Source organism: Mus caroli, unplaced genomic scaffold (assembly GCF_978045245.1).
Source record: "Mus caroli unplaced genomic scaffold, Mus_caroli_1 scaffold_2, whole genome shotgun sequence".
In the NCBI taxonomy this organism is placed as follows: domain Eukaryota; kingdom Metazoa; phylum Chordata; class Mammalia; order Rodentia; family Muridae; genus Mus; species Mus caroli.
Window position 1 is genome coordinate 68,988,093 of NW_028227257.1, and position 13,536 is coordinate 69,001,628.

General features: G+C 34.7%; 1 protein-coding gene across 1 annotated transcript; it reads left to right on the forward strand.

Annotated features, from left to right (window-relative positions):
* The first annotated feature begins 508 nt into the window (after positions 1-508).
* Positions 509-5,685, forward strand: LOC110289770 (olfactory receptor 4K3-like). Its single transcript, XM_021156141.2, has 2 exons — positions 509-617; positions 4,720-5,685. The coding sequence occupies exon 2, from the start codon at positions 4,747-4,749 to the stop codon at positions 5,683-5,685; it is 939 nt and encodes a 312-aa protein (XP_021011800.1). The 5' UTR covers positions 509-617; positions 4,720-4,746.
* The last annotated feature ends 7,851 nt before the right edge of the window (positions 5,686-13,536 follow it).

Here is a 13,536-nt window from a genome sequence, read left to right on the forward strand (position 1 = left end):
TTTTCAACAACTTTATTGGTTTAAGTAACTTGATGGCAAATTCAATCATGCAAATATCACATACAATTACAGAGCACAGTGAAATTCATCAGTTATGTGGCCAAGATTTGACCCAGATTGCATGTATTACAGTATTATATTCACGGTATTTTTGATTTTTGTTTTATTTTTTGTAATATTTCACACTTTTAACAATTGGTCATGTAAGTATAAAATGTTTGGCGTCACTTTGATTAAATACATATAGCAAAAGATCAGGCAGCAGCAAACTTCTCTTTCTTCCTTATTAATGAAAAAAATAGTTCTGAAAGGTTGACTAACATTATCAGTGATGTAATTACTACTAGGTGTATTCACATGTCACTCTTCCTATTTTCATACATAATTAACACCCAGTATCACTCTTAGCAGAGAAATCCCCAAGAGGTGTCCAAGATAATTATTTCCAAGGTTTTTTTGTTCGGTATAAAGAATAGGTGATATTGGACACCCACGGGACAATTGCAGGAAGGAAGATAAGTCAGGCTGAGGGGAAAACTCTTTACACAGCATCAATGTCTTCATAAGTACCCATCAGATGGGAAGAAAGTTTGACCCACGGGAAAATTGTGATTTTTGTAAGTAATTTCTCTGATATTATTCTGTTAGGAAATTCTTAAAATGGTTCTAATTATTTCTTTTTACCAATTCAATATATGGTGGACTGAGAATTGCTTGTTTTTTTTTTTTAAACATCTTTAGAGCTCAATTTATGTGTTTTCTACACCTGTCCCATTCCATGAGTCTTCATGTCTATATTAGATGATCATCATTCTTTATCAGATATTAAAGCAGTATTTAGCTAGCATTGTAAAATATCCCCTTCAACTTAAATAAAATATTTTAAAATTCAGAGTGTATAAGATATAAGATAACTCTCATTATATAAATAGTAAAGATGATAGCAATTCAAGTGAGAAGAGACATAAGTGGGTACTTTATAATGCAGACTGTAAGTACCTGAAAGCTAATCTCCACAGGAAAGGAGGAATAACATGACAGGAATGAGCCCTCTAATTTGTTGCGAAATGTGGTTAGACCTGAATTCGTATATAATAAGAAAGTCTGACTCAATAAACCGGTTGTGTGTGTGTGTGTGTGTGTGTGTGTGTGTGTGTGTGTGTGGTGTGTGTTAAACTACACACATATATATGTAATCAAATATACAAAGAAAAAGGTTATCAACTTGAGGGTGGGACTGGAATACTTTAAGGAGTGTAGGTAAGTGGGTGTTAAGAAAGGAAAAGGAAGGGGAAAGTGATGTAATTCTACTGCAATTAAAAGCATATTTTCTAGTAAAATCACCCTAACACTGTACAAACAAAACAGACACAACCCCAACAACAACTGATCTTCTGGCAAAGTAGTTCATTAGAAGCTACCAAAACATCACTTTATAAGTCATCAGTATCTATCACTTGGTTTCTACTAAGTTTGGTAAATATAGTTACATCCACAAATACATAAATATTAATACTTAGATTCTTATCTTGTTTGGCACTTTGATAAAAGACCAATAAATATGGAAAAAAATTACACATAAAAGAAAATTGTTTGTTTGTAGACTGTAAAAACAGCTAATTCAATTTGTTTCCCTTCATTAATATTTGTTAATATAAAACCAAAATTGGAATTAACACTTAGTTAAAGGCAAAAATTACAGAGCAGTTTAATAGATTATAATTTTTCATTATGTCTAGTAAAATACTGAGAGCACCTGGGCAAGAGAAGAGAAGGGCAAAGTGGTTATTATGTTCCTAAAAATCAATAAGCATGTCAAATATGCCTTTCATAGAAGCATATCTCATAGTTACTGAACAGGTATATAGTAACTTAAGAAAAGTATAAGTAGTAAGTATTTTAAAGAAAATTCACACATACAAACCATCTTTATAGCAAATATTTGGGTTAACATATGTATGACATATTGTCATTCATGTAAATGTTTTATATATATATATATATATATATATGCATATATATATAATTATAGTGTCTGTTTTTATAAGTATATATTACACAGAACTCATTTGAACAACAGACTCATTTTCTATAACCAACACTGTAAACTATAGTATAAGGAGTGAATTCATGGATAACAGTATACTGGGTACTAGAAAGGTCTGATTCTCATGTGTGTATTTTCTTCTGTATCTTTACTATATATTAATACATTAACTATGTAACATCTTTTTAAGCTATTGTAGTACATGGCTCCATTTTTTGCTAGTATTTAAGTTATCACCTGAAGGCAAAACATTCTTCATATCATCATTAAAAGAACTGATAAATGATGGTCACCAGAATGTGTCACAAAGCAGATGTAGCATATTTTACATCCATAGATGTATAATCCAACAGTGTGCTACATTCCTAATACTAGAGGAGAGAATATACAAGGCATTGCATGAGACTTGGCTCTACTTTTCAATGAAAAGGATAGTATGACACAGCTTTGTGAAGAAGTGTACTTGCTCTCTTAAATAGTAATTCCTTTCATTTGAGGCACAGTTCTATCATCACTTTCTAAACTTGTGCAGAACAAACATAGTAACAGAAAAGGTGATAAAGAACACAAGGGAAAGTGCAATAAGTCTCATCCCTACACAAAGAAGAAAGGTAACAAAGATATGCTGAGGGCTGGAGAAATTGTCTTACTCAGAACAAGCAATTAAATATATTATTTAATATTAAATGATCTGTCCTTTCAACTTGTATGTACAAGTGACATTATGCAGACTGATCAAGTTATATTTTGGAATAAATATGTATATGAATATATATGTATGCACTTAAAAATCACTGAAAAAAGAGGCCATGAATTTGAAAGAGGGGATGGAGGATGTCTATTGAGTGATTTGTCGGGAAGAAAGGGAAGGGGGAAATTATGTAATTATATTTTAATTTCAAAACATAAAAGAAATAACTAAAACAAAATAAAAATGCATTCCTGGAAAATTTAGGTTTGCTAGAAACCATCCTATTGAAAAATCAAACTGTCAAGGAACAGGAACCCTCTTTTGTATAATCAGGGTATCCTTACATATTTGGTAAATCTCTGAAAAGTGCATGCATTCACTTATCTGCTGCCATGCATACAGCAGATGGTTGTGTTACCTGATGTCTTCAGGATGTTCTTGGTTTCATTTACTTGTTTGCTGCTATTGTTGTTGTTATTGGAGTTGTTTTCATTTTTACTCTACCTTCAGCACCCTTAAAAAATAGGGTTGTAAAATAATTGTAAAGATAATGTCAGGTATCTCATTGCTTCCTGATGATTCCCCTAACCTAGAGAAATCAAAGAATCAAAGATGATAAGACCTACAAGCTGAAAATCATCAAGACAATTACTAAGTGGAGGAGAAAATAGAGAATGATTATCCACCATCCAGCTTGAGTACTGTTCATTCAATCAGTAGAAGCACTTTGCCTGTGCTTTGAGGTAAAAAATTGCTGCTCAGTGGATGGATAATTTCACACACATCAGAAGCTGTGAGTCAAAGAATAGCTATGTTTACAGGTTTATGTAATTTATGTTATTCTTTAAAACAACATAGATGATCAGTAGATAAGATAAAAAAAACATACACTTATGATGCCTTGAGTATAGAGGATATATAACATATCAAGAAACTACAATACCTAAAAGTCTAGTTCTCAATATCTTGTAGTTGTAAGATAATTAAGTTGTTGATGTGACTTGAGATCTACATATTTTAGTGCTAAATTTTAACCAAATGTGACTTTTAGAGCTGAGGTTTGAATATGGGCTGCTTTGTTCTCTGTAAATCTACTCCAATAGGTATTTGCATTGGCAATTATTAATCAGTTTAGTTAAATAAATAAATTTGGTGATGTATACTTGTTAATAAATAAGTGTAAACATAGTTTGATTTCCATTTGGTATCTGTGCATGTCTTATATGTAATGCATTCCACTAAAGTTTTCACAACATGTGCATTAGAGATTTAAACTAAAATTTTAATTTATTGATTATATGGATTTTGTTTTACTAATGCTCAAGAAAATCATTAAACATGCTTTCACAAATGGGCTCATCCTGTGTGACTATTTGTACTGAACTACAATGCAATTCCCCACACATTTCTGAGTTTAAAACTCATTTTTGTTGTAGAATATCATGATTGCTACTAACTAACTGAGACCATTTATTTAAGAAACCACATATCCAGGTGGTGGTGGTGCATGCCTTTAATCTCAGCATTTGGAAGACAGAGGCAGGTGGATTTCTGGGTTCCAGGCCAGCCTGGTCTACAGAGTGAGTTTCAGGACAGTTAAAACTACACAGAGAAACCCTGTCTTGAAACAAACAAACAAACAAACAAACAAACAAACAAACACAAAAAAATAAGAAACCACACATTTTTCGGTTTTCACATTGCTGTCTTTCCCTCCTCATTTTTCTCCTATAAGAGGTATTTCCTGATAGACAATGTGTATAACAGTCTCATCTGATGCTTCTTTTCTTGGGGACTTGCTCTTGGTTCATGAACTTTACCTGGGGAAACAATGTCAATCATGTTTGGTTTTGATTTCTCTTTATTTTATGCATTTCTATCCACCGAGTTTCAACACAATCACAACACAAATGTTGATTTCTACAAAGGAAGTAACTTATCCCATATCTTCTGTTGATTGACAATCTTTCTTTCTTTGCAGTTTATATTTGAGGACAATCTGAATATAATGGATGGAGGCAACCGGTCTGTTGTATCAGAATTTATACTCCAGGGACTTTCCCACTCAAAAAATATTCAGGTCTTACTCTTTGTGATATTTCTGATGCTTTATCTGTTCATTGTGTCTGGAAATATTGTCATCCTGACCTTGATAACCACCGACCCCCATCTGCATTCTCCCATGTACTTCTTGTTGGCCAACTTGTCCTTTGTTGATATGTGCCTTTCCTCAAACATCACTCCTAAGATGATCACAGATTTTCTCAGGGAAAACAAGACCATTTCCTTTGCAGGATGCATGTCCCAGGTCTTTTTTACCCATTGCATTGCTGGAGGAGAGATGATACTGTTGGTGGTAATGGCTTATGACCGCTATGTAGCCATCTGCAAACCACTCCACTACTTTACCATCATGAACCTTAAGAGATGCACTGGGTTGGTGTTGACTTCTTGGACAATTGGATTTATACATGGTATAAGTTACTTGGTAGTGTTTGTGCATCTGCCTTTTTGTGGTCCCAAGGAAATAGACAGTTTCTTTTGTGACATGCCACTTATAATCAAGCTAGCCTGCATGGATTCCCATAATTTAAATACTTTAATGAATGCTGAATGTGGGGTTGTGGTTGTAACTTGCTTTAGTCTCTTGCTTATATCATATACCTACATCCTTATCACTGTTAGCAAGAGCTCTAAAGCTGGAGCATCTAAGGCTCTGTCCACTTGCAGTGCCCACATCACTGTAGTGATGATCTTTTTTGTACCCTGTATTTTCATCTATGTGTGGCCTCTCAGCATCACCTGGTTTGACAAATTTCTTGCTGTGTTTTACTCTGTTATTACTCCTCTCCTAAATCCAACCATTTATACACTGAGGAATAAAGAGATTAAAAATGCCATGAAAAGATTCATAGGCAAATTTCTAGGTCCCAAAATAAAATCTTAATATCCAGAATTATGTAGTAATTTCCTCACATGTTGAGACTTGCTGTATTACAAAGCTTTAAAACTAACAATATTGTTTCTATTTAAAATACATACTAAGCTTTCAATAGATATATAATTTAATATTTACAATCTAAATATGAGTAATATTTCCACATGCCATCAAATTATGCTTCTATGTTTTTAATAAAGTTGTACTTAACTTTTCAAACTGATCTCATTTGTTTAACTTTATGAATAAAATACTAGTATTTCTTCCTGAGTATAATTCTGTACACAACCATATATTCCCCCAAATTACTTACTTCCTTTGCCAAATAACTGATATTATTTTTGTCTTATCACAGCTATCTACCAAAATACTAATTGGGTAGGCAGAAAGGATTAAGAACGGTGAAATGAAGTGATAAACTTCACATGGACCAGCTTTGAGCTTTACTTTGTGATTTTTAAAAAAAAAAATCAGGTTAATAGAGTATCATAATTAAATGAATGAATATAGATTAATTAGATTTCAATCTTATCTCAATCTAGTATTAAAACTTTTCATTTAAATTATTACTTAATATTGCATAATATCCTGAAGTTCTATCTCCTTGATTTTAAATGTCTATAATTAGATTAATTATCATAACTATTGTACTTCATTTAATGTCTTAACACAGATGAGACATTTAACAAAAGCATTTGTAAGTCCACATATGTTGCTGTTGATCAGTGGTGCTGCCAACATTATTGCTTTTGCCCTTGTTTGTTCACCATAGCCATGTGGAAACAGCCTGTTGATGAATAAACAACATATTTTGCTATTAGGGCACAGAGAAATCAATCTCAAATTGACTTTCTCCTATTCAATAGCACTCAGAGTGCTAAATGTTGCTAGAGGCATTGGGGAAGAAAATATTTCGATGGTCTTACCCTACTCTAGACCCTGGATGGGAAAATAGAACCCTACCTGTCAAGATATATCTACTATTATAACAATGGCAATAGTCTGGCAGAGAAAACAGCTAATTTTTTAGTGCCTCTTCTCATAGGAGAGAGATTATTCCTGATACTGTAAAGTTGGTTAAAACTTGAAAGCCATTCAAGCAGCTTACTAGTTTCAGATTTTATATTTATTTTATTTTACTCATTCAGAGTTGACTTTTTGTTTTTAAAAATAAGAGATTAGGGTTTAATTTCACTCTTTATGTAGGCATCCATTTTCCAAACAAGATTTGTAGAAGATTCTGTCTTTGTCCCATGTTATTTCATCATCTTTGTTGAAAATCGGGTCACTGTAAGTTTGTGGACTTAAGTCAAAATCTACTATATAATATTAATTTAGACAATGGTAGACAATCATGCCATTGCCACATGTTTTGCTTTGTAGTAGAACTTGATCTCACGTATAATAATCCCATAAATACTTTTCTCTTTGCTCTGGAACACACTGGTAATCTTTGTGCTTCCAAATTGTTCTTGCTGGAGACCACTACTATGTGATTCATTTCTTGAGAGGTAATATTTTAATATTGTTTATGGTTTTATGATATGATGTGGGCCTCTGGATTTAAGTGTTGGTTAATATTTTGTAAATGATTTTTTTAGCCTATTAAGCTGATAGTACAAGGAAGAAAAGTGGGCTAGAGGTTTGATGAAATTACTGGGGAAAGATGAATGGAATAACAGGAGAGTCAGGACTCTGACCAGATCTGGTCATTTATGTTCAAGGATTGGCAGAGAGGATCATGGTGGAGTGAGAGATGAGCAATTGTCAGTTCAGATCTTTTACTAGATCTTGTATTTATCCAGGATCTTTGGTGTTCAGATCTTTTATTAGATCTTGTATTTATCCAGGATCTTTGGTGAATTTTTGCAGGTCTCTTAACACATCTGTCAATGTGGGCTGGTGCCTGGTAGCATTTGTTATGTAATTTATACTTCTTCATGATACACCATTTCCATAAATTCATCAATATTGTACATCTTAAATTAGCTTAAGGGTGCACAGTTTCAGAAGTGTTCTCACTACATGCATAAACAAAAAATAACCGGTTCCATAAAAAATGATATTTTCATTAGCTTGATTGCTAAGTTTATTTCATGGAATACGAAACAAAATACTGCTTTTCACTTTAAATATACACAACATTGAGTAATTACAATTAAATAAAGATTAAAAGTGGGCTAGAAGACATGAGAAATTGAATACACCAAAGAAACAATGACTACATTTATGAGTAGAAACAAATTAAATTGAACATATACTAGTAAAATAAGCAAAGATTGTACTAGGGGTTCTTAGAAACAGATAATTTTCTCTCTCTTTTTCTTTCTGTCTCTCTCTCTGTCTCTGTCTCTCTGTCTCTTCTCTTAATACTTTCAAGTATCTTATAATCTATATGATAGTTTATTTCATTCAAAATATAGTGACCTAAATGCTAATTTTATCTAAGAAAAACTTCACAGCAACATCGAGGCTACCTTTTGACAAAATATACCATTATTGGGGTTTAACAATATCTAAACATAAAATTAACAATTAGAATTAACAAAGCCAAAAGTTGAATTTTCTCGGTGTTTGATTCCATTGAGAATTTCTCCATGTGAGGAAATGTTATGCACAGTGTTAGGCTTATCTCAATGATTATTATTATTTTCCTTTTGTAAAATCTTGGTTCATTAATTCCTTTTTCTCTCTTCCTCTTCTTTACCTAGTCTTTATGTTCTCTATCATTTATTTGATTCTATCTATGGTTGTCTATATTTGCTGTAATCAAATGCTTGCTTGTTACTCAAATTTCACTGACTGTCTCAAAAATATTCATTTATGTTGGCTTATTCGAATAAGGACCATGACAATTGCACTGGTTGATGCCTTTTCAGTCTTTCAGTCTCTACCAATTTTTTGACAACTACTTTTTCACACTGTGAGTTTGATGACTATTCCAGACTATTGTCCCAATGACTACTCATACTTCAGTTATGTGTTACTGACTCTATCTAGTATTTTAGCACATTTCTCTTTTGTGAGTATTTTTGGTAGAATGTCATTACATAGAGAATCTTTTTTGGTTCAGCTCATTAATACTTACTTTATACTTTATTTTCCTCTCATGCTGTGAATCATGATCTGTGTGTTAGTTTTCTGATTATTAACCTCTCGTAAGTTTTATTACAAAACTCTTACCTAATAATTTTTGGCTTCTATTGTTTATCTTATATCCATTAATTGATTTTCTAATTCCATGATTACACATTTGAATTATGAACTTGAATTTGTATAAACTATTTAACCTGATCTATTTAATTGCTTCTCCTCAAACTGAAAATATCAAAGAATACATACTTGATTCTGACTTTATTTTTAATAATCACATTTAGAATATTTTGGTTTTGTTACATTTATTATAAAAATTAAAGAAGTATCAGAATATTTAATAAGTTAACTAGTTCCATCAAAATAAATTAAAATGTATTTTTAATTTTAACAATCATTTTGTTGATGTCTTTATATTCTAATGCTTCAACTTATACTCTTCATTACTTCACTGATCCTTCTCCTATTAGCTATTTCTTCTTCTCTGTTCTTTTTCCTCTTTTTCTTTTTCTTTTCTTGTTGTTCTTGTTCTTATTTTTCTTGTTCTTGTTCTTCTTCTTCTTTTTCTTCTTCTTCTTGTTCATCTTGTTCTCTTCCTCCTCCTCTTTCTAGAAAGGCTTTATAATTAATTTTCATATTTACATTGCAAATGTTGCCCCTGGTCCTCCCTCTTAGAGTTCTATCCCTCATCCCCCTATCCTTCACCTCAGAAAGGTTGCCTCCTGCCCCAGGTATTTCCCTTCTTTGGGGCATCAAGTCTCTACAGGATTATATTCATTCTGTCCCACTGAGGCCAGACAAGTTTTCTGATACATCTGTGTTGGGGGGCCTTGGACCAGCCTGTGTATGGTCATTTTAGTCTCCAGGAGCTCCCAGGTGTCCTGGTTAGTTGACACTGCTGACCTTTCTATGGGGTTGCCATTCCCTTCACTTCATTTAATCCTTCCCCTATCTCTTCCATAGCAGTCCTGGAGCTAAGTTTAATGCTTGGCCATAAGTATCTGTATCTGTCTCATTCAGTTCCTGGTACAGCCTCTTAGAGGACAGTCATATTAGCCTTCTGTCTGCAAGTACAACATAGCATCAGTAAGAGGGTCAGTATTTGGTATCCTCCTGTCTTAGGGTTTTACTGTAGACACCATGACCAAGGCAACTCTTAAGAGGACAACACTTAATTGGGGCTGGCTTAAGGTTCAGAGGTTCAGTCCATTATCATCAAGGAGGGAGCATGGCAACATCCAGGCAAGCTTGGTACAGGAGGAGCTGAGAGTTCTACTGGATTCAAGGCAAATAAGATGAGAGTCTTAAAGTCCATGCCCACAATTACACACTTACACCTACAAGGCGACACCTACTCCAACAATATCATTCCTCCAGAGCCAATTTCTGTTCCAAGCATATTCAAACCACCATAACAGTTAAATAATTCTAAGTAGACTGATTCATTTTTTATACCACTGAAATTGAGACTTTGGGTATTATCTCTAGTTGTTCATGCAACTTAGACAAATTTTAGTAGCCAAGCTTACCTTCATCCCTGTATTTTATAGTACATGTATCACAACTTATGGAGCTAAGTGCCAGCTATCAAAAATAGCACTTTCCCAAAAAAACTGCATGCTTCTGATGAGGAATGATCATATATGTAAAATGTAAATGGTATCCTCCTATTATGTAATTTATTAACTAATGTGTAGATGGCATGATCCCCAGAGGTAGTTAAAGCCACTGATAGGAAATTATTGTACTTTGCAATATAATCAAGAATGGGAAGGGATCTTCACAAACCCCCTATCTGACAGAGGGTTCATATCCAAAATTTATAAAGAATTCAGAAGTTAGAATCCAAAAATACAAATAACCCAATTTAAAAAATGGTGTATAGAGCTAAACAGAGAATTCTTAACAAGAATCTTGAATGGCTGAGAAACAGTTAAATAAATATCCAATATCCCCAGTCTTCAGGGAAATGCAAATCAAAACAACCCTATATTCTACCTTACACCATTTAGAATGGCTAAGATCAAAAACTCAGGTGATAGCACATGTTGGCAAGGATGTGGAGAAAGAACAATCCTCCATAACTGGTGGGATTGCAAACCATTACAACCATTCTAGAATTCAATCTGGCAGTTCCTCAGAAAATTGGAACTAGTTCTACATACAGGCCCAGTTATACCACTCCTTGGTATATATCCAAAAGATGCTCCACAATATCACAGGGAAATGTACATGATGTTTGCCCCTGAGACACCTTGAACACTTAGTGGGTGGCTTTTATTTTGGCTATTCCATTAATTAATTTATTATTCAATTTAGATCCTGATCACAACCCAAACTCCCTCTTCTCTTTCTAGTCCCACTCCCATTAACTCCTCCCTCTATTAGCCACTCCCCTTTCTTAGGGAGAAGGGGAAGATCCCATGGATATCACTCCCACCTTCAGTCTCCATATGCCTTGCTGCTAGGAGCCTCAGCATGGGTTAACACCATAGACTCCTGGGAACCTCCCCCTTTCCAGATCTCTGGCTAGTCCGAGAGACGCCCCAATGATTTCTGTTCTCTTTCCCAGCCTTTTCTTGCCCCTACTCACCCCTCATGCTATCCCCATTCCCATTCCCATTCCCATTCCCATTCCCATTCCCATTCCCATTCCCATTCCCATTCCCATTCCCATTCCCATTCCCATTCCCATTCCCATTCCCATTCCCATTCCCATTCCCCTCCTCAAGCTCTCTCCCACCAAATTCCTTCCCTCCATCTACATCTGATGTCTATTTTATTTCTTCTTCAGAGTTAGATTCATGAAATGCCCTTTGGGCTCTCCTTATAACCTAGTAGAAGAGTACAAATAAATCCATATTTATCACCCTGTTCTCAAGTCCAAGTAGATCACAAAGACCTTGAGATAAAATTAGACACACTAAACCTAACAGAAGAGAAAGTACAAACTGCCTTGAACACATTGGGACAGTAGACATATTTCTAAACAGAAAACCAATAACTCCTGCACTAAGATCATTAATTAATAAATGAGACCTCATGAAACTGAAAAGCTTCTACAAGGCTAAGAACACCATTCATATGAAAAAACAGCAGTCTACAGAATGGAGAAAAACCTTCATCAACCCTACATCTGACAGAGGATTAGTATCTAAAGAACATAAAGAACTCAATAACCTAATTTAAAAAGGGGTCACAGAGCTAAACAGAGAATTCTCGACAGAGGAATCTCTAATATGCAAGAAGCACTTAAATATTCAAAGTCCTTAGTCATCAGGAAAATGCAAATCGAAAGCACAATGAAATTCCATCTCACACCCATCAGATTGGCTAAGATCAAAAACTCCAGTGACTTCACATGCTGATGAGGGATATGGAGGGACACTCTTCCATTGCTGGTAAAAGTGCAACCTTGTAAAACTACTTTGTAAATCAATTTGTTGGTTTCTTTTAAAATTGGGAATAGTTTTACCCTAAAACACAGCTGTATCACTCCGGGGTATATACTCCAAAAATGCTCCATTATACCACAAGGACACGTGGTCAGCTCTCTTCATAGCAACATATTTTTCTATTAGCCAGAAAGTGGAAATAACCTTGTAGGAGGCTTCTGTATGCCCCCTTTCTGCATTCAGACATCTTTCTTTAAAATGACTTGTTTATTGACAAGACTAGCATGTGGCTCTAGACTTTAGAGGTGCTGCAAGAGCCTCTTCAGTGACACTGGCAGTATATGTCTGAGTCTCTATTTCTTGCCAAGTCAGGATCCAGTCATCCAGAGGAGCATTCTTAATTGGACCTTCCACTGTTTGTATCTCTGTTATGGCCCCACTATAAGCTGGTTGGTGCAATGGTATGCTACCTGCCTCAGCATACTTATTTTTCTGTTCCATGGAACTCTGTACTCAAGAAAAAACTATAGCAAAATCTTCAGTAGTGTTAGGTCTCACTCTGTAACTATGGCTCCTCTCAGCACTCCTCTCCCTGACACTACCTCAAACATTTCCTCCTAGGCACTGACCTTCCTATTTCCTTCTTCTAATCTGATTGCTATTTAAATTGAATATGTTAGCTATTCCAGTCTCTTGGCCGAGGGTATTCTCTTGGTCCACGGCTCCTTTGGGGTTCTCCATCCCTTCTCTCCTCTTATGGTAGTGTTTAGTCTGTCAGCCATGTTCACCCTGTACTCTTAACTCTTCCTGCTTTCTCCCTTATATCTAAAATAAATATTTTCTCCATACTTTAGGAATAGCCATGTGTTCTTCCTTTTATTTCATTTAATTTTTCATTCACCTAGTGCTAAAACCTTGCACAGGCATAAATGAACTCCCTTCCAAAGGAAATGGCCTCTCCTACCAAGCTGCTGGTTTGTCTCTCCAAAGATATGTATTCAAATCACTTGTTTCTGTTGGCTTCTGCCATCTATCATATTTGATTCCAAATTCTGGAGTCTACCTCTTCAGATGCTTCTTGCCTTCACCTGCTCTAACCATACATTTCTCCTTGTCTATTCAGTAAGTGTCCTATCTTTGACTTCTGGACTCTGCTATGCTTTCAAGAAGCCCACCAGATGTGCAACTTTCTATTCACTAAGACACCCATTCTTCTCTATCTACTAGATCACTGCCTTTTTCAAAATTATCTCAGTTCTCCTCTTCAGCTATTTTCTTTTCTACCTGCTCTAACTTCCCTAGGTAAATGTCAACACAGAGGTGTCTGCTTTTACTAGTTTTGCTACAAAAGCCACAACAGTTTGTCAAGACA